Source organism: Stegostoma tigrinum, chromosome 26, assembly GCF_030684315.1.
Source record: "Stegostoma tigrinum isolate sSteTig4 chromosome 26, sSteTig4.hap1, whole genome shotgun sequence".
Taxonomy (NCBI): domain Eukaryota; kingdom Metazoa; phylum Chordata; class Chondrichthyes; order Orectolobiformes; family Stegostomatidae; genus Stegostoma; species Stegostoma tigrinum.
Window position 1 is genome coordinate 41,608,770 of NC_081379.1, and position 23,183 is coordinate 41,631,952.

Consider the following 23,183-nt stretch of genomic DNA (forward strand, 5'->3'; position numbering starts at 1 on the left):
ATTCCCCATTTGTGGAAACCACTTCATAATATCTACTCTGTCAAGCCTGCATGGAATCTTTGTATGTTCCAATAGGTCACACCTCATTCTTTTAAATTTTAAAAGCATAAAGTACCCATCTTTGATAATCCTTTCAACCCAGGAATCAGCCTAATAAATCACTTGAGCTACATCCAATGCCAGTAAATCCTTCATTTAAATATGGGGTCAAAAACTGTACACAATACTCCAGATGCGGCCTCACCAAGCCCTTCTTGTTTCATTTCTCGGTGGTCTTTTTTTCGTGTGTTTCCTCATTGATGTCTTTGGTCTTTAGTGTGGCTAGAAATTCTATTTTTTTAGCATCTCTGTCGTTGTAGTTAATTTCTGGCCACACCAGAAACCAAATTGAAGACCGAAGACATCAATGAGGAATGACACAAAGCCTTAAGACAAATAGTGGTCCCGACTCTGACCGGAAAAAGCAAACTTAACATACTCAACACATCAGAAAGGAAGGCTCTAGAAGGCCTGAAAAAAGACAAAATCATCTTAATATTACCAGTGGGCAAAGGGTGCATGACAGTAATACTAAACAAACGGGAATACCTCACTAAAGCACAGACATTACTAGCACACATGAACACATACCGACAAGTGCAAATGAACCCGACACCGCAACTGGTTAATAAATAATCAACACACTAAAGAGACTTAAACAGTCCGGACAAATCATCAAAATGGACCACTGAGAAATGAAACAAGAGGGGACAAACACCGCCCGATTCTACTGCCTACCAAAAGTAAACAAACAGGAAGTACCCTTCACTCCCACAGTCTCCCTCCCAGGCACACCAACACATAGGTTAGCCAAGGAGTTACAACGAATATTAAAGCACCTTGTTAGCAAGTCACCCCACTCAATTCACGCAGCCCAGGAGTTCCTCAAATCCCTTAAGGACATGAGAATACATGATGACGAGACCATGGTGTCATTTGACGGTACCACCTTATTCACATTGACATACCGCTGGCAAGAGAAACACTAGCAATACTACTGAAAGAACAAGCCCCCAGTGACATTGTCACCACAGACGCACCCATGGAGTCACCTAAGTCCGGATTTGTAGCAGAAGGGTGATACAGAGATTTGAAAGCATGGCCCTTCCCCAAGTCCGACCCAGACTATGGATCTGGTACGTGGAAGACACTTGGTTTGTTTGATGACAAAAAAATTAGAGGAGACATACCAACTGAGAAACAACACTCTCACTGGCCTCAAATTTGCCAGGGAAAAAGAAAAGAACTAACAGCTCCCATTCCTGGACGCCATGGTAAAAGATATGGCCAACGAGGAATTCTTTACAAAGCTACACAGAACACACTGACCAAGTACTGAATTTCAACAGTAACCACACCAACACTCCCAAATGAAGTTGCATGAAAACACTATTTAAATGAGTGACAACGCACTGTAGCAACCCGGAACGGCACCAAGAAGAAGAAGAAGAGTACCTCCGCCAAGTATTTTAAGCACGACGGATACCTGAATAACTGGATCTGACGATGCCTAACACACCAACAACAACAGGAAGATATTGCACGCCCTAACATACTCATGCTACCATACATCAAGAACATATCTGAACTGACCACAAAACTCCTACGAAAATTGATTATCAGAGTAGCAGACAAATCCATGTCAACCCTACACCAACTGCTAATTTGAATTAAAGACCCCTTACCCACAATGAACAGAGCCAACGTAATATACAAAATTTCATGCAAGGACTGCAACAAACATTACATTGGATAGACAGGAAGAAAATTGGCCTCATGAACACCAACTAGCAACAAAAAAATACAACCAGCTCATCTCCATTCACGTGGAAAAGGAGAACGACCAGTTCGATTGGGACAGCACCAGGATCCTAGGACAGGCCAAACAAAGACAAGCACCAGAATTCCTAGAGTCCTAGCTCTCCACCAAGAAGGCCATCAGCAATCACATATATAGGGTCTAGTTCTATACACCACTGTGAAGGAAAACTGGAAATGAGGTAATCAAGTTCAATGGACCCCAGAGTTTAAATAACAGGCGGGAAAACACAAAAGTGCTCCATTGGAGGCTGCTAAGAATGTTACCCAACAGGGTAATGAAACGTCTGCAAGCAAGCAAGCAAACCAACCACAGCATCTTGAATGCGCTCTTTAACATCTGCCTTTGATTTTTTTTTTCCCTATCAAAATGCATGACCTCCTTCTTCCCTATATTAATGTTTATCTGCCAGGTTTTTGACCACTCACTTGACTGATTTCTATCTCTTTGCAGATTCTTCATGTCTTCATCACAACATGCCTTTCCCATTTTTTTTTGTCATTGGCAGTTTGGATGCAGTACATGCTCCCCTCTTCTGGTTCATTGATGTAGTAAATGAATGAGGTTGTGGTACAGATACTTTGTGACGTTCCACTACTTAACTGTTTCCGACCTGGAAAAGTCTCATTCATCTTGACTCTGCCTTCTTTATGTTAACCAATCTTCAATTCATGCTAGTACATTCCCCCTAATACTGTGAACTCCTGTCTTATGTCATTACCTTTTTATGTGGCATCTTATTGAATGCTTTCTGGAAATCCTAATACATTATATCTTCCGGTTCCCCTTTATTAACTGTGTTCGTTATATCTTCGAAGAGCTCTAACAAAGTTTTTAAACATGATTCTATATATCCGGCACAACCTTTGAATCTAGATAAGGTTGAAAGATCATTGCCAGTGCCCTGCAATTTCTGCTGTCATTTCCTTCAGTATTCTTAGATGCATCTCAGCTGGCACTAGTGTATTTTGAACTTTAGTTACCAACAGCCAATCCAATTTCTAACATCACTTCCATATCAGTATTAAACCCACGTACTGACTGAGCTTCCTCCTGCCTTACCATGGCCTGGGCAGCATCTGCCTTGTAGGGTCAGGTCAGATACAAAGTATTCATTTACTTTGTTCATGTGTAAATCTGTGTTTTGCTCCCTCTATGGCCCTATCTCTCCATTTTCTCCCCCACCCTTTGTGTTTAAAGAAGATTTTTTGGGATTTCTGTGTTAACTGTGAATTTTTATTTGTAATCCTGAGATTTTTGAGATGGTGATGGGGCTTGATAGGGTGGATGTTAAGATGATGCTTCCATTTGTTGGGGATTCTCCAGTTAGAGGGACATAGTTACGAATAAGGACACTTGTTTAAAACAGAGATGCAAATTTTTTCTTCCGAAGGGTGCTAATGTCTGGAATTGTCTGTTCCAGAGGGTTGTGGAGGCGAGATCACCGAAAGTATTTAAAGAGGAGCAATATACTTTTTTTTCCCCAAATACCAGGGAGTTGGTATTTGTTTCATCTTGTCATGAAAGAAGAGCTGAAGCATGGGGCTGAACAGCCTTGAGCTTTTAGAATGGTGGGACAGACTGGATTGGAATGGCTTATTCCTGTTCCTATTTCTTATGTTCTAATCCCTCCTCTCTTCTGACTGTCCGTGTTCAGCCTGGTTCTCGGTTACATTTACTATGTGACAGCTGCCATAAGCACAACCTTTCTTCTTTAATTTCATTTTTATTTCCTTCTGTTATCCAGGATGCTCTGGATTTGTTAGTTCAACCTTTTCCGTTTTGAGGGCGTATATTTTAACTATGCCCGAACAATCTGCTCTTTGAAGATAGCTAATTGTAGAGCTACTCTTTTGCCTACAACCTTTGTTTCCAGTCTCATCTGACCCAGCTGTATTCTTGGCTCCTTGAAGTTGGCTCTCTCTCAGTTGATTACTGGATTGATTGTGAAGTCATTTTCCATCACTGTATGATGCCAGTGATCACTTGGTTTTCTTTTCTCCCTACAAGGTGTTAGAGCCTTATTCATAGACATCAGCTAATGGCTGGTACTTTGCTTAAGTATGCCGACTGAGATAATGAGTGTTAGAGCCAAAGCTGATTCTGCCCTTGGTTAATATTTACTAAATTCACAAATGTTTTCCATTAGGGATGAATTAATCGTGATTGGAAGTAGGAATGATGAGTTTTTCTTCATGTTTTTGCATCCTCTCCCAGCCTGGTATAACTAATTATAACATCTTTGATACTCATCTTAATTAGCTGAATGAACACAGACTGCTCTTTGAACCCAGAATCGTCTGATGTCCCTGGCTTAACTGCATTTGACAACTTACATTTATATAGCTTCAGTATTGGATATGTAGGATAGTCAAGTTAGAGGTTCTGGTCAAATTAATGGCTGAATAGACAGGTTTTGAGATTGCGCTAGAGATTTTGGAGGAGTTTGGCAGAGGAGTAGAACTGACAGAGCTAAACCTTCCACCACAAATAGTGGAAAAGGAGGGGATAATTTGAAGAATTAGATGGAAGACTTCACAGATATACAGAACTAAAATTGTTTTGGGAGATGGGGAACTAATATAGTCTTAGTGAAGATTGGATTGGTGATTAACAATTGTTGGGGGAATTATGAGTTACTTTGGGTTTGTGTAGGTTGTAGCTTAGGCAGGAGTTTCAGTAGTGTTGGAATTGAAGTTGAGTAAGTAATGGGGCACCTCAGTAGAGTAGAGGTGACCATGGTGATGTGAGCTTTGAAACTTTGATACTTTGATTTTGAAAAGCTGAGCATAGACCAGTAAGGGTAAATAGTTCTTGGGAGAGTAGGTATTACTTTGGAAGAAAATTTAACTCACTTGTGCTTTTTTTTCCAACTGAATCTTCAGACAAGTAGCTTCTGGAGCCGTAAAATGTAATTTTCACTGAGTTTATTGCACACTTGCACTTTGAGTCAAAGGTTGTGGTTAAGTGATATTTCCTAGGATTGTGCAAATTAAAGCTCTTTTTCTGTCTGTTCCAGTAGGTAGTTGGGTAAGGAGCCTATGGCACCACTTTAAGAACAGGGATATTCCCTCCATGTGACCACAACAAATATGAACTCCTCATTCACCTTATTGTGACATTTTGGTGTGTGTGAGATGGCAACAGCCGTTGCACCTCAGGATAGCTTGTATGTGTCGCCCATTGGGATGTGCTAACACTTATAGAAATGTAAGTTTATTCCACATTACATCGTTTGTATACTTCTGATATATTCTAATCTGTGGAGATCAAATATCAACAGGTATTGATTCCCAGAGATTAAGTAGTTCAGATTTTGAAGCTGTAAGCTGCAACTTCCCACACAAATGCTCTGTCAGTCACCTCAAAATAAGCTGATCTTCACTCCTTCCCTCAAAAAATCTAGAATCCTCCTACTGTGATGCGTAAGATCTTCCAATATTATGTGTGGATCTGCTCAGATCTGTTAGTCTCAAAAAAACCAATGATTAGATTAGATTGCCTACAGTGTGCAAACAGGCCCTTCAGCCCAACAAGTCCACACTGCCCCTTGAAGCATCCCACCCAGACCCATCCTCCTATAACCCACACACCCCTGAACACTGAACAATTTAGCATGGCCAATCCACCTAAGCTGCACATCTTTGGACTGTGGGAGGAAACCGGAACATCCAGAGGAAACCCACGCAGACACGGGGAGAATGTGCAAACTCCACACAGACAGTCGCCCGAGGCTGGAATCGAACCCGGGTCCCTTGAGCTGTGAGGCTGCAGTGCTAACCACTGAGCCACCGTGCTGCCCCTATTTGGTTTGCTACAGCTGTCATTATAATAATGCATGCTTTGAGATATCTGGGAATATGGATATTTGGATCACAAACATACATGGAAGCCATACAAATTACATAATATAGTAAATTGGCATGGAATTTTGAAGGGTCTGTTCTGGTAATGAGTTAATTCACCTTTTTATTTCTTCCAGTTCTTTCCTGATAAGATGATAGCTAAAGAAATGTTCCAAAGCTCTGATTTCAGTGAATTTGATGCACTAAAAACAAAATGATTGATCCACAACAGTGCAGAAATATTTGGTAAAGTGCATCTTTCATTCCAGCAAATTGGCCACATTCTGTATTAAAATCAATTCTTATTTCAGTCTTAATATCAATTGGGGTTAAAATGGTATTCAACATTATAATTACAAGCTACCCTACAGATTCAGTTACCAGTTGTTATACTGTTGCTATTTGTAAAAGCAACTTAGCTGTTAGTGAATGGTAGCACAACTGGTAGGAACATATCTGCAGTCATCTTTAATGACATTGCTCTTTGTTTGTTACATTGTGACAGCTGTGAAGAAATGTCACAATTTGTAGTGAAGAAGAGAGATTATCAACTTGAAATATCATCTTTGTTTCTTTCACGACAGATGTTGCCTGAACTTTTTAAGCATTTCCTGTTTTAAATTCACAATATATTGTGATGGCCTTTAAACCAGTGTTAGAATCTGCTTTGTGCTTTAACCACAAATAAAATCTATTTTGTAAATTGTTGAAAGGGATTGTTGATTAGGACTGACATAGCAGTGAGGGTAGGGGAAATGCCATGCATTTCTAAATTCAAATGGTAATCTTAAAATCAGTGGGTGGTTGGAGTCATTCATTACTATCATTGACCACTGCATTCTACCATATAAATGAGTTCTTAACAGTAATGGCCCAGATTTTGGGCTCTCAGCCTCTATTGAGTAGTTAGCTAGTGCTTGCCAGTGAGGGAGAGGGAGAAAATGTTGAATAGCTGATCAACCTTGTTTGTCAGTTTCATGTTTATATATCCTGTTGACCAGTACATGACTCAGTGAGACTTAATGAAATGGGTGGAGAAGATGCCGGGTTTAAGATTTCTTCACCCCTGTTTCTCTCTTCCCCCTCCCCCAACCCATTCCTAAAAAAGACGGTAATTTTCTCTTGCCTTTTCTTAAAGTTACATAAGTGATACTGCCATCAGTTCTCTCTTTTTCAAAAAAAAACTAAAAATATTCCCACTGGGTCGAATCAAGCTCAGACTTGAATGAAATGGCTCTCTTTATACAATGCAGGAAAGATCCTATATAACCCTGAGGTTGCGGAAGGTATTGTTGGTACCAGTGAATGCAATGCTGCTGGAGGCTGACAAGACAGCAGAGGAGAGGCAGGCAACCAGAGCAACCTCTTCCCTGCAATAGGGATGTTCCCTGAATTGCCGCTTTTGTCAGAACATATTTTTACACAGAATTTTAACTTTTAACTTGCCAGAACTGATCTCTTTCTTTAAAATAATAGTATATCTCCTTGAAGGTCAGTCTTGCAATTTTTGTTATAACGTTTGGTTGGATTTCCTCTGCCAGTAGATCACGTTCACTTTGTGATGAGATAGTTGCTGTTTACATAGGATCCTGTATTTTAAAATACAGGTTCAAACATGGCTTTACTTAAAATCTTGATGAGCACAGCTAGAAGGCAAATGCATGGAAAGGTCAAGTAAGAAAGAGAACTGAGCCCAAATGATGATGCCAATGATCAGCCAACCCAACAAGACTTGCCAGTTAGACTTCCATAATTAATCACTTGGGTTCCTGAGTGCTGGCAGTATCTGTTGAACTGGACCCTATTCTTTTGTATTGGCAAAATATATTGGATTGGACTCTTTTGTCCTTGTGGTATAATCTTTACTCAAACTAGTATAAGAATATACTTAAGGCAAATGAATTGAAAAAATTCTTTCAAAAAACATTTTTCTAATCAATCTGTTCAGCTATGTTATTATACAGCTCTGGTGGAGATGGGACTTGAACCCAGGCTCACCAGTCCCACCGTAGGGTCTCTACGACTGCACCACTATACCAGTTTTGTATTGCATAGCCCAAGTGGTCTGAACAATAATTTCTCATCATTTTTATTGGGGCAGAATACTAATGGCTCATGACCTTTTGCTCCACAAGTGTGTTGCTTGAACAAAAGTTTTTGACCATCTTAGGGTTTTGAAATGTGCAGTGATGTGAATTGAATCATAGTCAGCAAAGGACCTTCAGATTAGTTTTAATTATAATTTATGAATATATGCTTAACACTTTAGGGATGATTACTCCCAATCAGGTTGCCTTTGAAAAGCATTAAATCAGTGATAATTTATTTTTAGGAGGTTAATTGTGTGAAAGCATCATCTCTGAAAAGTTAGTTGACTGTTGATAAAACCAATTTAGGGATTGACGGCTGTGATTAGTGCTGTTCTATAACGGGGACTTGACCCTACACTTTTCTTAAGAGCTAGACGAATTCTTGTGAGTTTTCCTATCAACTGAGCCCTTGCTAGTGAGCTTTTAAATTCAGGTCTTTATGTACAATCTTTTGGTTTCTGTGAACATTTGGAGGGGCACTGTAGCTTCTCACTGCTGGCGCTGTTCTTTCTTCCTTCCTCAATTTCCTTCACTTCCATTCTCTTCCTTTCTTTGAACCCCTTGAGGTAAAACCATAAATCTGTGTTGGACAATAGTGATCTCCCAGTGGAAGATTATAGAGTAACTCTGTACTGAACATGTTTCCATTTTTTTAAAAACTGGGGAAGATGTACTACGCAAATTGCATTTTTTTAAAAATGCGTAGACATTTTACATGTGATAGGAGTGTTTTGGTGTAATGTCATCCATATAATATCATTGTTAAATATGCTATAAATGTATTTTACAACATGACATGCTTTGTTTTAAATTTTACTTGCATTGATCCATTTTAAATGGTTTTTTTTTGTAATGCTCTCCCAGAAACCAAACCCCAGTTGCTACTGTGCAAAAAAAGTCACTGTTGTGTAAACTGTTTATGTAATATGAAAAGCAAGTCTTCTATTGGGGTTCCTTTAAGAAAATCAAACCCCTTTGTTCACTCTATCCGTTTGTGCAAACATCTGAAATGCTTTTGGCTAATTACTGAATGTAATTCTGTTCTTTCACATTGTTTGTCAAGTAATTTTCAGTCAGTTCTTCCGTGATGCACGTAGTTAAAAAACTTCCTAATGAAAAGTGAAAAAGGCTAAATCAAAGTGAGGACATATTAGAATTCCTCATTGCTTTTTCTTAAAGTGGCTTTAAGGATGACTCACTCTTGCTTTCAAAATTGTCATTTATGGTAACATAGCTAAAGTTTAAAGCTAAATTATTTGTTTGATAAGTTGAGTTTATATCTTTGCAATGGGCTATGTTTCTGTACCTCTTTCCATCCTGTGTTCCTTTTAATGTGTTTTCATCTCTCTCTCTGAACTAGAGCATTCGTTTATCTCCGCAAAGAACAGTAAAATCCCAGCACTGTCCTTTTCCTCTGCCCTTCGATCTCCGAGACTAGCCACTAAGATTGTGGTCTACAACCCTGCTGATGCTTGCTCACCTCTCTCTCAAGGTCCCCCTGGTTCCTTCCAGTTTTCTTGCTGCCTGTTCTCGCCCTTCTCAGGTTGCGTTTATTAGTTTATCTGCTGGGTTCCTGTACAGTCATTGATTGCATTAGGAACTAGATTACAAACTGAAGATTATTTTACGGAGTGGAGCAGATTCCTTGTACTTTGGTCTAGTGTCCAGAATCAGATTACTTAACACAACAGGGTAAGAATTTCTTGTGGCCAGACTATTTCCTTTCAATTGTACTTTTGTGCAATTGATAGATACTAAACTTAGACAGTTCCCAAGTAATTTGCTTCATAATTCTTCTAAATTATCAGCGTGTCACATTATTACATAAACTTATGGTTTGAATATTTAAATTATTTTGCTTAGGTATATTTTTTTCCCAAGTTTTCTAATTTCCAAAGACATTTACATTGGGCCAGGAGTGGGACAATGAACAACCTTGGGTTTTGTGGTCCTTAGCAAATTCCTCTAAATGTGCTCAACAGATGAGCTGAGGGAGAGAGTTCTTGTAGATTGTTTGACTTTGACGCGTTCAGCTGGGAGTACCTAATCTAATACAAATTAGGGATTGCATCTACAGTCATACTGGTCTCTATTGCTTAGTATCAAACTAAGTACTGTATTTACCTACTAAACTATCTATTTGCTGGAGAGTAATCTAATCAAGAAAGAAATATCTTTATATCTGAATATAAACGCTGTCAAATCAGTTGGAGTATGTTCCCAATAATGGGCCTAAAATTTAACCTTGTAAATTAATATTATCTGTTTCTGGCTGAAGTTTAAAATTTGTTTATCTTAGAATCTGGAAGATTCCTCTTGTCCACCTCTATCTATATTGCATAACTCTAACTCCAGTAATGGTCCATGCTTTGTTGTGGCAATGATAATGAAACTGTCAGTGATCACCATGATCATTACTCTGCAATTGTCAGCAATTTCTGTATTCAAGTGCATAGTAATCGTGTAGAAGTCTCTAAACTGGTGAGAACTGAGAACAGTTTTGAGGTTAAACCCTTCTCTAAAATAAAAGTTACGCCTTTGTTGAGTGAGGTGCAACTGAGTTTCTATTGGCAAATTAAGTTCATAACTACCAACGACAAACCTTTCTGGTCCTGAAACCTGATTTTTGTATTTGTATGATGTTAAATTTCCTCATGATTCAAAACATTGAAACTTTAAAAAATTTTGTTTAGAAAATTTCAACTTGTACCTTAATTCGCAATCATTTATCTCATGCTCAGTAAAGTTTAATTGAAAATGAGGAATAACTGACATTTTAATACCCGGTTTGCTGTCTGAGAGCATACTCTTAATATGACTAGCTTTACCTTGATTGATTCTGCAATTGCTAGTTGCCTGGAAATCTCACTGACTTGGTGTCAATTTTAAGTGAACTGTCACCACTTCATTGGCTGCCAGATCTACCAGAGTTTCAGTAAACTTCAGAAGGGTAATCATTTGAGGAGCTTGCATATTTTTGTAATATGAATATTGCATTTACGTTTACAGTGATTTAGATTGCTGAACGCGATCTAATGTGCATAATACAGACTGAAATCCAAAGTGGAATCTACTTCCAGCAGTTATAATAGGGATGACAATGACTGACTCCAAGTCAGTCACTGCAAATTAGGACTCGGATGACCAAGGATTATTATATTGATGCAGTTTTCAAATACTCTGCACAGTAAGTTCCAGAAGGCTTTGCTACCCTGATGCAGTACACATTGCAATGCTCAGCTGTCAAATGTCTGCAGATTATCCACTCTTCTCTTCCACCTTTTCCCAGTATGTGAATTGTAAAGTGTGCATTATGCCATTTTTTTTGTAGAACACAGCACATCAATACTGACTGTATGTACATTCTGATATTAAAATTAAAGCATATTTAGTTATAATGTGGATGCTGTCTCCAGATCATGTCATGAGATTAAATATTAGGACTTCTGTTGAAAGATTTTTTTTAGAAGGGGAATTTTATGGAAATGTAAATCATAATTCACAAAATATGTCCTGTTGTACAAAATTGATTAGTGACATTTTTTCAATTCTGTAGGATTCATTAAGGTCAACTGCACTCATTGAAGAAATTTGGCCCCTTAGTTACAGAAATTAGTGATCAAGATTTTGTTTTCATAATGAGTTTTTGATTTCTTAATTTTTTAAATATGTTTAACACTTAAATAAGTCAATGTCCATTATCTGCTTTTGTAAGTGCTGTATAATTGGATCAATGAGCCTGTGCTATAATAAAACACAAACTCTCAAAGCACTCCTGTTGGGACCAGACGCAAGGCCATTCTAGTGTGTTAGTGTAGCAATCTAATTGTGCAATGCAGCATTTTATTTGGTGAACTCTCATTGGTGGCTAGCATTTACTCTCTTGGTTAATCAGCTGGTTGCTTTACAGTATCCTTTTTATTAACATTTTCAGCAAACTATAATACTTGCAGTAAAGATGAGAATTTAAAAGGCAATGTGACCTCTAAAGTACAGTCATCCCTGCAATTCTGGCCAGGTATAGTTTAGTAGTTTGATTTTTTTTTGGCATGTTCAGTTAAATCTGAAATATTTTGTGAAACAGGTGCAACTGTTTCAAATGCAAATCATTGTTTATTGGTAAGCTTGTGTATGATTAGGCTAATAGCGTGAAGATATTAATGTTCTCAATTGCTAAAATTTTTCAAGGGGAGCTTTTTCTAAAAACAAATCTGGCATTCTATATGCAATCTGTTGCCCTAGCTAAGAATAACACCAAAAGAAACTTTATTGAGTCAATGCTAAACTTCAAACTGATTTAACATTCTATAGGCAGAGTGTACCTACAGCTCAAAGCACAAAGGAGACCCTTAAGCACTGCAGGAACTACAAAGAAGAGCCACAAGCTCAACGTCAATGATTTAAAACTTGGCCTAGTATGGAAATATCTGAGAGGTAGTCTTAGACATATGTCAGATATGTCAGGAGGCATACTAATTTGGATCATATGCGTGGGGTTAATCTAGTTGGCCTTACTTGCTTCTCATTCAGAAGAAATGAGAGGAGGAACAGCAATGAGTCCAGATAAGCAGTTGGACTAATGGAAAGGAGTGGTCGGATAACGTTAAAACTAAATAACCTTTTTTTTAGATAAGTCTGTTTATGACTACTCTCAAAGGACTCCAGAGTTATGCTCCAATAATCAGTGAAGTAGAGAGATTAAACAATAATGTGTGGGCTCTAGTTCCTGGTGCGATCTGACTGTCTGAGAGGGATGTGGGTTGAGAAGTAGTTGATCTAAGGGTTGGAATTTTCTAGGTCTCCAGATGTGTGGAAATGCTCTGTTGTGCACAAATATCCATATCGTAAGAGCTGACTCACTCATCCAACTGTACATCTTTTGAAATACATTTGCAAAGTAATTCAGTTATAACAATTAATATCTTTGAAAGATGGAATGGATTCTTGTAATGTTTAGGTTAAAAACATTGCTTACTAATTTAAGCCATTAAGATAAAGTGTGGATGCAGAAAATCTATTTGATAATGGCTAAAAACAAGCTTGAGGCAAAGTCATTCACTCATGCAGTTAACCACGTCTGAAATTATTTGTATGCTGCTGCTTCATCTAATCACCTGCTTGTTTACTATCTTAAAGGCAATACTGTCCAAGTGACGCTGTATCCAGAAACTGTCACCAGCGTCATCTATTAACATTGTAGATATACATAATGTTGTGTTTTTTAGAAATTGACTACTTACTGTGAGCAGGTGTGGAGTTAAGGTGATGGGTGTTGGTATAATCAGGATTGTAACTTGGTTAATAGGAACTGCCACACTGACCTTCGTTGACATTGCTTGGGGCCAGGATGACAAGAAGACCTAGATCTGTAAAGCTGTTGTCAGATTTGTGTAGCTAATAAGGCTGTAAAGAAGCTTCAGTTTATTAGTAGGGACATCTCATTGAAAGCAATGAATATTTAGATGATTGATGTTGGGAGTTCCTATCTCAATCCTCTACTTCCCTTTTAATCTAATCCCTACCAAATGTGAGCTTGCCTGACAACTTGCCACAATGATGACTAATACTTTGGTTTAAGTAGTTGTTTGGTAGCACTAATTTGTTTTATCACTGCTTCTGTGAAGAAGGTTGAGGAAGTTATGGCTCTAACATTTCCTACAGAGCAAAAGTGCAATAGTTACAATTGGCTTAAAGTGCATAGCTCTTGCGTGGAAACTCATTTCTGACGCCTCAGATTAGTTTCCCAATGGTCTCCTGCATATAGGAATTAGTGAAGTTTTAGAGAATGCAGATTTGAGTTTCTTTCGAAATTTGATTCCTCCTGAGATTTTTAAACTGAGAATCCAGGATTACACAAAATTGCCATTACCTAATAATCCTCACACGAGATCACTGTCTTCTGGTCCTCAACTTGTTGAATGCATTCAATTTTCCTGCTGAATTTTGTGGATTAGTTTCCCCTTGGCCTAAGTCTGCTGTACAGCAAGCAATAGCGTTCAAAATGTTAGTGCAACTGAAAATTGTTTAGAAGGAAGACCTGCCCATAGCACCACAGGTTCTCCAGAATATTTTGGTTCTTTCGATCGACACTCCAGGTAAATCTGTAGAATTTAGTGCTCTTTGTATTATGAAAATGGCTTTTCCCAAGGGTCACTATTGATTTTTTAAAATGTTTTTTTAATACTGCAGCTGAACATAAATGTTACTGATCTAATAATTTGTTGCAATGTACTGATACCAGTCCCTGAATAATGACTACAATAGAAACTTGAAGTTGTTACCACAGTGTTGTGTGTTTCTAGATTCAAACTATGCGAGTTAAAAAGTGCATAGTGTTTTTCTTATGAATGTTGATTTGAAGCGTGGAATTTTCCAACCCTAAGATGTCTGCAGGTGTAAGGTATTGGTGATAAACTAATAAACTCCTGTGATATTTATTCTGGACTATGCAGAGATATTAGTTGAATTAGCAGAAATGTTTTTAAGTGGTGTGCTGGGCTTGTATATGAAGTGATGCATGTCTGCTTGGCTGCTTCTTTTACTTGGCTAGCATATGGGAATATCGTGTATCAAAGGCATAATTCCACTCGGGCCACCAACTGAAACTAAACCTTCCCACTGAAGATGTTTCCTAATTTCGTTAATGCCTTATTGGGCCAATCGTTCAGTAGATTGATGGTAATACTGTTGCTTCCACAAGTATTTTAGGTATCCCCTGATGAGTGAAAGGAACCTTAACGAACTATCTTGGACAATGTTTGAACTGGTTGACATTCATTCTTCTAAACCTAATTTGCACTATTTCTATATAGCCCTTAGACTTTGGAGAAAATGTTTTTACTATGCCAGAAAAATACTTCTATTGATCTTCAAAATAAATTACCTGACATGCTTATAAGTGAGCAAATGTGGAGTTCCCTCATACTGTCCTCATGTCAGCCTAAGCTGCACAGAATTTTGATCTTGTGGTCCCCAATTTGAAATCTAGTGCTGTAATTATCTTTTCTTATTTCTTGTGTAATGTAATTAACCTCTGAAACTTTATATGCCATAAACAATACATTCTTCAATAGGAATTTCTGTGTTTGTTTCCCAAAGAATTCTTAAAAAATGGCGAGTACTGCCTGTTTGTTATTGTTAATCAACCTGTTCAGACATGACATGTCTTTGGGGCAAGTGGGATTTGAACCCATACTCCTGGCCTAGAGATAGGGACATCACCATGGCACCACAAGACTCAAATGCTTGCTTGCATAGTTCCCATAATTATCAGTTGATGGTAATTGCCTCATCAATTCATGCATCTAAACATTGTGAGTAAAGGTTAGAACAAGCAGCAGTTGGTTCACTCATTTTGGTCCTTTTTCTAGTTGGTACCATTTTGAGCTTTCCCCAGTGAGAGGAATATCTGTTGCCTGAGAACTTGATTAATTACTGACAGCTAACTTTGTTTGAGAATTTAAATTTGTGACAGTAAAGAAAAGGCTGGACCTATCTATGTTTTCATAATCACTAGATTGAAATAAATAAACAATTCAGAATATTTTCCTCTATTTCAAGACTGAGGTAAACTCAGCTGGAAACTATACAGATGAAGATTCCAGAATGTGAAACATGTTGGTTGTTGCTCAGTGCCTAACACATTAGAAACAATCCAGTTCCTCAGGAACTAGAGTCAGAAATCAGATGGCACCAGGTTATAGTCCAACAGGTTTATTTGGAAACACAAGCTTTCAAACCCTCACTCCTCCTCCAGGTGTTATGTTAAACCTTAATTCATTATTGATTCATTGGATGATTGCTAGGATTCTGATCTATTAATTTAAAGTTATATGATGATTTTCGGTAACTGGCCACTCCTCCAGTAGTCTTTCATTGTGTGGAAACCCAAAGAAAAGAAACTTTACTCAATTTGCTTTAGGAATTGTTTGATTTTAAAAATAGCTTTCCCAATGGCAATTTGAGAAACAGAGTCCATGATGTGTAGCTATTGGACTGAAGAAGCAGGTTCAAAGTGCTAAATACACAGTTCTTCTATTTGTTTATGATATCAAAGAAGTAAAAAATAATAAATAAATAAATAATACAAATGTTATGTATGAGATTCTAGATGATTTCTGTTCTTAAATTTCTGGACGACTTTATTATAGGTGGTCAGTTATTCTATCTCCAGTTAACCATTTTTTTTTGGCAAAAAAAATGATGTGGTTAGGTGTTCCTAATCAAAATTAATTCATTTTCTTTATCTTGGGTCCAATTTGCCTGCATCACTGAAGCCACATAAAATTAATTTTGACAAAATGTGCGCCACTTTTGATGCACCTATGAGGTTAACCCAATGGTGTTAACAATTGACACTTCAAATTCAACTTCCCTTCCTCTAGTCTTATTTTAATGTTTTAAGTCTAATTTTTCAAACATTTGTTAGATTGTGTTGTTTCTTGTTTCTTTGCAACATCTTGCCAAGTAACACGTTCCTACAAAATGTGAATCATATTGTACTGAGTGCTTTATTGTCACACCTTGGAGGTGATTGTATTACATTGCCAACCTATAGCTGGCCTATGAGAAGTATGAGCTCCACAGATATTATGTTAGTCTTGTACTTCAAATGGTCATACACTGTTAGGACCTAACAGTTGTTTCCCCCAATCTGTATCCCAAAGCTGGAGCACAAAATGAATCAAGTCAGTGGTAAGTGTGAAAATAAAGATTTGGGTTAGCCAACAATAGAAAACCTATAAGTAAAGACTGCACAAGTGTCATATCAGACTTGAAATGTTAACACTGCTTCTGTCTCCACAGATGCTGCCAGAACCGCTGAATTTCTCCAGCATTCTATGTTTCAGATTTCCAGTATTCACAGTATTTTGCCTTAAGATTGTTTGTATATGTAAATACATAAATATAAATCTAAAGTTGCTGATATTGACAGCATCAAATCTTTCTGCTCACAAAATTAAAACGTGCCAATTCAGTGAATACAGATGAGCCTAAGTTTCCTGGACTTTGAATATTGGCAAGTCTGAGCTTGAGGCTGATGTTTTAGTTTATTCATTAAAGGAATGTGGTTTTGCAGCCATCCATAATTGTCATTGAGAGGATAGTGATGAACTGCTTTCTTGAACCACTGCAATCTGTTTGGTGTAGGTAGACTCTCAAAACCATTAGTGGGGATCTTCTAGGATTTTGACCTAGTCAAACTCAAGTAATAGTGATATGTCTTCATGTCAGGATGTTAAGTGGCTCCAAGAGGAACCTACAGGTGATAGTGTTCAATGTATCGGTCCTCCTTAAATGATGGTTATTTGTTTTTTGGTTTTGCATGGTGCTATCTAAGAAACATTGGTGAATTTCTAAGTGAGTCTTGTAGATGGTATACACTGCTGCTACTGAGTCTTTGTGTTGGAGGGAGTGGATATTTGAAGTGATGTCAGTCAAGCAGGCAGCTTTGCCCTGGGTTGTGTCAAGCTTCTTGAGTTTTGTTGGAGCTGCACTTATCCAGGCAAATGGGGAATATTGCATCACACTTCCTACATTCTAACCTGCTCTTTATGCAGATAAATTCTGCGGCTACATCAGTTTCTGGTCGGTAGTAACCACAGGATGTTGATAGTGGGGAACTCAGTGATGATAATGCCATTGAATGTCATGGCGTGATGGTTAGATTCTCTCGTCGGAGATGGTCATTGCCAGGCACTTGTGTAGCTTGAATATTGTTTGCCACTAGTCAGCCCAAGCCTGGATGTTGTCTAGGTCTTACTGCATCTCAACACAGACTAATTCCGTATCCAAGGAGTCACAAATGGTGCTGGACATCTGTGCCATCATCAGCAAAAATCTCCACTTCTGACCTTTATGATGGAGGGAAGGTCAATGATGAAGCGACTGAAAATAATTGGGCTTGGACCACTACCATGAGGAACCCTACAGAGATGTCATGGAGCTAAGATAACTGACTTTCAACAACCACAACAATCTTCCATTGTGCTAGGTATGACTCCACCCAGCAGAATTTTCCCTGATTCCCATTGACTCCAGCTTTTCTAGGACTCCTTGGTGATACACAACTAAGTGCCATCTTCAGAACTGTTGCCCTCCCTTCACATCTAGAATTCAGCTCTTTGGCCTGTGTTTAAACTAAGGCTGTAATGAGGTCAGGAGCTGAGTGGCCCTGGTGGAAGCCAAACTCATTTGAGCAGGTTATTGGTAAGCAAGTATTACTTTAGCACTGTTGATGACACCTTCCATTGCTTTAATGATGCTCGAGACTGATGGGCCATAATTGGCCAGGTTGGATTTGCCCTGGTTTTGGTTAACAGGTTATACGGTCAATTTTCCACATTGGTGGGTAGATGTTAGTATTGTCGCTGTACTGGAACAGCTTGGCTTAGGGGCACAGCACATTTAGACCATACGTCTTCAGTACTATTACCAGCATGTTGTCCAGCCCTATGCAGTGTACAGAGCCCCCAGAAGTTTCCTGATATCATGTGAATTGAATTGAATTGGCTGAAGACTTGCATCTGTGATGTTGAGCATTCCTAGAGGAGTTTAGATATCCCTGTTATAAGATAATGAGTGACAATAGCTTGCATTAATATTTTGTCTTTAACACAGAAAAGCATTGCAAGGCATTTCTGAAGTATTGGATCCCAGATTTTTTTTGTCTATTTGAAAGATCCCAAATGCTTAATTAATAAGACTGCATGTGCATGAGGACCATAGTTTAGAGCTGTTGTGCTCATATGGAAGGTAAGTACTGAAATTTGTTGGTCAGATGGAATGGTGTTTTGGCAGGTTTCACCGTAAGGCAGAAAAATGTCCTTTGTATACATTGTTACACTTCCCGTGGGATAAGCACATTTAAAGAAACTTCATCTGATTATAAAGTCCCACGCCTTTTTGTCCAAAAAGCCTTTGTGTTAACCTGTGTTATTGCTGCAGCAGATGGTGATAAATCGGGTAATTGTACATAGATGATCATGTTGACCTGGTAAGCTCCTAGATTTTTGGTGAGACCTAAATGGAAAACTTGTGTTTAAAAATTCTAATCAAAGACTGTCCAGTTAATTACCACCTTTACAACATATAAAAGACATTTGGACATGTACATGGATAGGTGGGATTTAGAGGGATATGATCCCAAATGCAGGCAAATAGAATTAGTTCAGTTTAGGAAACCTGGTCAGCTTGGACAAATTGGACTGAAGAACCTGTTTCCCTGCTGTATAACTCTGACCCTAGACATTGTGCAATTTTATACGATATGAGTTTCACTGTTTGTTAGAATCTGCTATTCAACCTAAAAACAATAATGTAGCCACAACTTTGTGAGGTTGGTAATGAATTAGCACACTTGTTGAATTGCAGATCTGTGTAGGCAACAGCCCAGGTTATTTCAAGATAATAAAATGTGAGGCTGGATGAACACAGCAGGCCAAGCAGCATCTCAGGAGCACAAAAGCTGATGTTTCGGGCCTAGACCCTTCATCAGAGAGCTCCTGAGATGCTGCTTGGCCTGCTGTGTTCATCCAGCCTCACATTTTATTATCTTGGAATTCTCCAGCATCTGCAGTTCCCATTATCTCTGATACTATTTTAGCCCAGGTTATTTGCACAGTTGTCTTAAACCTGTTCTGTTCCCATTAATACTCCAGTAATCATTATGGAGTGAAGTTCTAATATTCCACTGGTGCCTGTTGTTGGAATAGATGCACTTGTTACCTGCTGATTCATGAATTCCTATAATCTGACTTCCTATCTTGGCTGCTGGCACTGTGGCAGACCTGGCTTGCTTTGCGCTGTAGTTTAGTGCTGTGGGCAATGGCAGGGGAAGCACAAATAGGCTGCCAGTAGTTGGCTTTCACATTTCCCTTTTTTATTTGCTATGCTAAAAGCTGCTTTTCTAATCTTCTTTGTTTCCAGTTCTCTGAATGCTTTGGATAATTGCTGGTGTTCCTCTGAGACCGAGAGGAAAGATGTCCATTATAAATAGCCTCTGTGGACGGCTGGGAATGTGGTTAATACCTCCAAAGAACAGGTATTCCAAAGTCATAGTCACATTCAGGAATTAAGTGCATTTGAGCAACACAATGATGTCAAAAGTGCCTGAATCTTTACAGCAGTAAAATTTTCAAAGTTGCTTGACCAATTTTGATTCTTTATTTGTAAATAGTTTCCAAGCTAGTAATTAAATTTCTCCACTGAGCAGTAATGACTTTTATGCAGAAGCTTTATTCTGTCTGTGAACCTTCTGCCTCCACTGACTGTGTGAAAGACAGTTAATTGCACAAGTTTTGGTCCTGCTTTTATTTGAGCCATGTGTGCTTTAAAATTAATGGAGAGTTTTGCTATATAGCTTCCAAGAGAGGATATGTTTTATACGTGTATCTTTCTAAATTTTTTAATTCAATTTTTTTATTCATCTTTTATTTTCTTAATGTCTGTCTTTTTTTGAGAACAATTTCAGTTTATACCAGGAAGTAATTAATTTTCTGCATCTGGAAGGGATGATTGACATCAAGATTTAAGGCTCTGTGCTGTCTGCAAATTAATTAGCAATTTTTCAAGAGGTGATCTATTTGCCCAATCTCGTCTCAGGCCGCAACAGAAAACCCAGGCTCTACACAGGACGTGCTCACTCCACTGTCCCTTGCATATTGATCTCCTAATGTTAATAGTGTAGCCATAGCAATCAGCAAACCCCTGCGTCTATCACTGTAGGAAATGGGGTCAGCAGATATCCTATCCTGGAGCTGCTTTACGAAGTAGCAGTAGTCATCTTCACAACTCTACAACGATGTCCTTTAGATCATGCAGAGATTAAAAGAAACAGCACATTACTAATTCAAAGTTACTTTAACTACGTTGTCATGAATCATCTTAAATCTTCACACCACACCATCACGAGCACCCCAAATCCAGTAACCCCTTTCAGCGAAACAGGAGAAGTCAATCATGGCTCTGACCTTGTCCACTACTATCTTTGCTACTCTAGGATTCACTAGCAGGGATTTAACTAGATATGGTGATTATTTCCATGCTTTTCCTCCATATTTTGAATCTTATTGCTTTTGCATGAGAATTGTTCTTTGTCAATGGTTTACGCCTGAGAAAAGAGCAATTTACATTGCCATTCTTTCGATTTTTTTTCTTCTTTCTCCCCATTTGCCCTCAAAGCTCCTCGCCTCATATACTCCAGTATGTGTGGACAGGCATCTGTCACCAAAAGACACTGTTCCCACAATTTGACATTTTGTTTGGGTAAGTGAATAACAATTAGGAGCAGGGTATCCTGATGTCTGTCTGTCTTTTGTTTTGTTCTGTCCTCTTAACTTTCCTCTCTCAGGGATACTGAGGTTAATTGTGTTATCTGAACAACAAGATATATGCTAGGAGGTGAGGATTTGAACTGTGCTACTGAAACCACTTCTTATATTGCATTCTTTTTTATCCTTTTGGCATCATTTCTGTTGGATTGTATCAAAACAACTGATGGGTTGTTGTCTTTTAAACAAATAAACAGCATATTGACAGAACAGCCAATGTTACACTTTCATATCAAATAGGGCATTTAGCGTACTCTGACCCATCTTTTCTTAGAGGAACACCAGCAAAAAGGGATTTATTACCTCTAGTTGAGTGTGATGCATTCTGAAATGTCTTGATTATGAAACTGCTTTTTTTTTCTTCCCCACCATCCCACCCCATTACTACTTTACCTCGCAGTGAGAAATAAGTCCAGTACTGCCATCAGTGGTACACAGACACAGATGGAGCGAAGCACCAGCCGTGAAGGATCTAGCCAGCGGGTGCCACGACAGCCTAGTGCAACCAGAGTCCCTAAAGGTAGTGGTACTGGGAAAACCACTGGAAGTGGCAGCAGCTCGCAAACAACATCCAGTCAGTAGTCTGAAGAGTGTTTACCATCTGATATAAAAATGACTGCATTATTGGGCAGATGATGTTTAAAATGGGGTCCATGTCCGGTTTTTTTTTGTCTTATTTTTCTCATCTGTTTATTATTTTTGTAGCAAGTGAAATTAACTACCACTGGACTTTTGAGATCCCATCAGATGTTTTCTGTTGATGCAAATTTATAGGAGTGTAACTTGGTTCTGTCATTATACAGGATTGTAACCTTTCTCACTACATGTGTGATCTAGTAATTCTGCTTTATTTTCGTTCATATTCTATAGTTTGCAAAAACACATCATTAAAATGTACTGCTAGAATTGAAACAGATGCTGGCCAGTATTGAAGTGGGTCACTTCCTGTGCAAATCACTTTCTTGGCATAACTCACCAGATAAAACTAGACACATAAGTAGAGAATAAATTTTCTACTTTACCCTGGACATTAATACTACCTTCCAATAAGTTTGGAAGTAACATTGAAGCAAGTACTGTCGACTATTCAGCTCTTAAAGCGTGGTCTGCCGTTCAGTTAAATGGTGGCTACTTTGAAGATACTCATACAATTTTAAATGACAAGCAATAGGGAGTGAGCACCAAAATCATCATAGAATTCCTACAATGTGGAAGCAGGCCATTTGGCCCATTAAGTCCACACCAACCCTCCCAAACAGCATCCCACTCAGATCCACCTCTTCACATTATCCCTGTAACCCTGAATTTTCCACGCCTAATCTGCCTATCCTTCTCATCCCTGGACACTGGTGCAATTTAGCATAGCCAAGCCACCTAACTGCCTAATCTGCACATCGTTAGACTGTCCGAAGAAACTGGAGCACCTGAAGGAAATCCACACAGACAAGTGGACAATGTGCGGGCCTTACATGGGGACCCTGGTGCTGTAAGACAGCAGGGCTAACCACTGAGACCCATGTTGCCCCATGTGCAATTAGTTACAAAGCTCTTGGATCTGAATGCTGAACAGCTAAAGCTGAACCTTAATCTTTCATGTTTTCCAAAACATCCTTCTGTTAGCATAAAAATTCAAAGATTCACCAATGAGCGCACATTCTTTTTAAATTGATAACTGCAACCCTGCTGCACCTCCACTGCTACCAATCAAAGGTTGATCATGACATCCTAAACAGATTGGCAGATCTCAAGCTACTTGGTGTAATCAGTTACCTGTTGATGTGTAGTTGAAGCAGTGCTCATTATGTATAATGTATTTGTATATGTGTCTTTGAAAGGGATAAATGCTCCAAATAAATCTCTTTTATCACTTGTGGGTTGCTGGACACTTTTTATATTTTGGAGATGAGCTGTTCTTTTCAACACATTTCAATAACTTGACAATTCTTCTTATGTCATTATTTATAGAAGTCCAAGATGTCAAATTTGAAATGACATCTTTTTCGTATCATGAATCCTTCCATCTGCAATGATTATAACATGCTTATGTTGGTTGGTCTGT

At 38.5% G+C, this 23,183-nt stretch overlaps 1 protein-coding gene across 4 annotated transcripts in view; it reads left to right on the forward strand.

Moving 5' to 3' along the window:
* The window catches only part of mzt2b (mitotic spindle organizing protein 2B), a 32,011-nt gene extending 9,041 nt beyond the window's left edge, over positions 1-22,970 (forward strand). For 2 of the 4 annotated variants that reach the window (XM_048556016.2, XM_048556017.2), the window contains 2 exons: positions 9,154-9,336; positions 21,525-22,970. In XM_048556016.2, the coding sequence (XP_048411973.1) occupies positions 9,154-9,336; positions 21,525-21,706 (365 nt within the window). In that variant the 3' untranslated portion in view covers positions 21,707-22,970. The remainder of the gene's footprint in view (positions 1-9,153; positions 9,337-21,524) is intronic. The other 2 variants (XM_048556018.2, XM_048556019.2) reach the window with 2 other exon arrangements.
* The last annotated feature ends 213 nt before the right edge of the window (positions 22,971-23,183 follow it).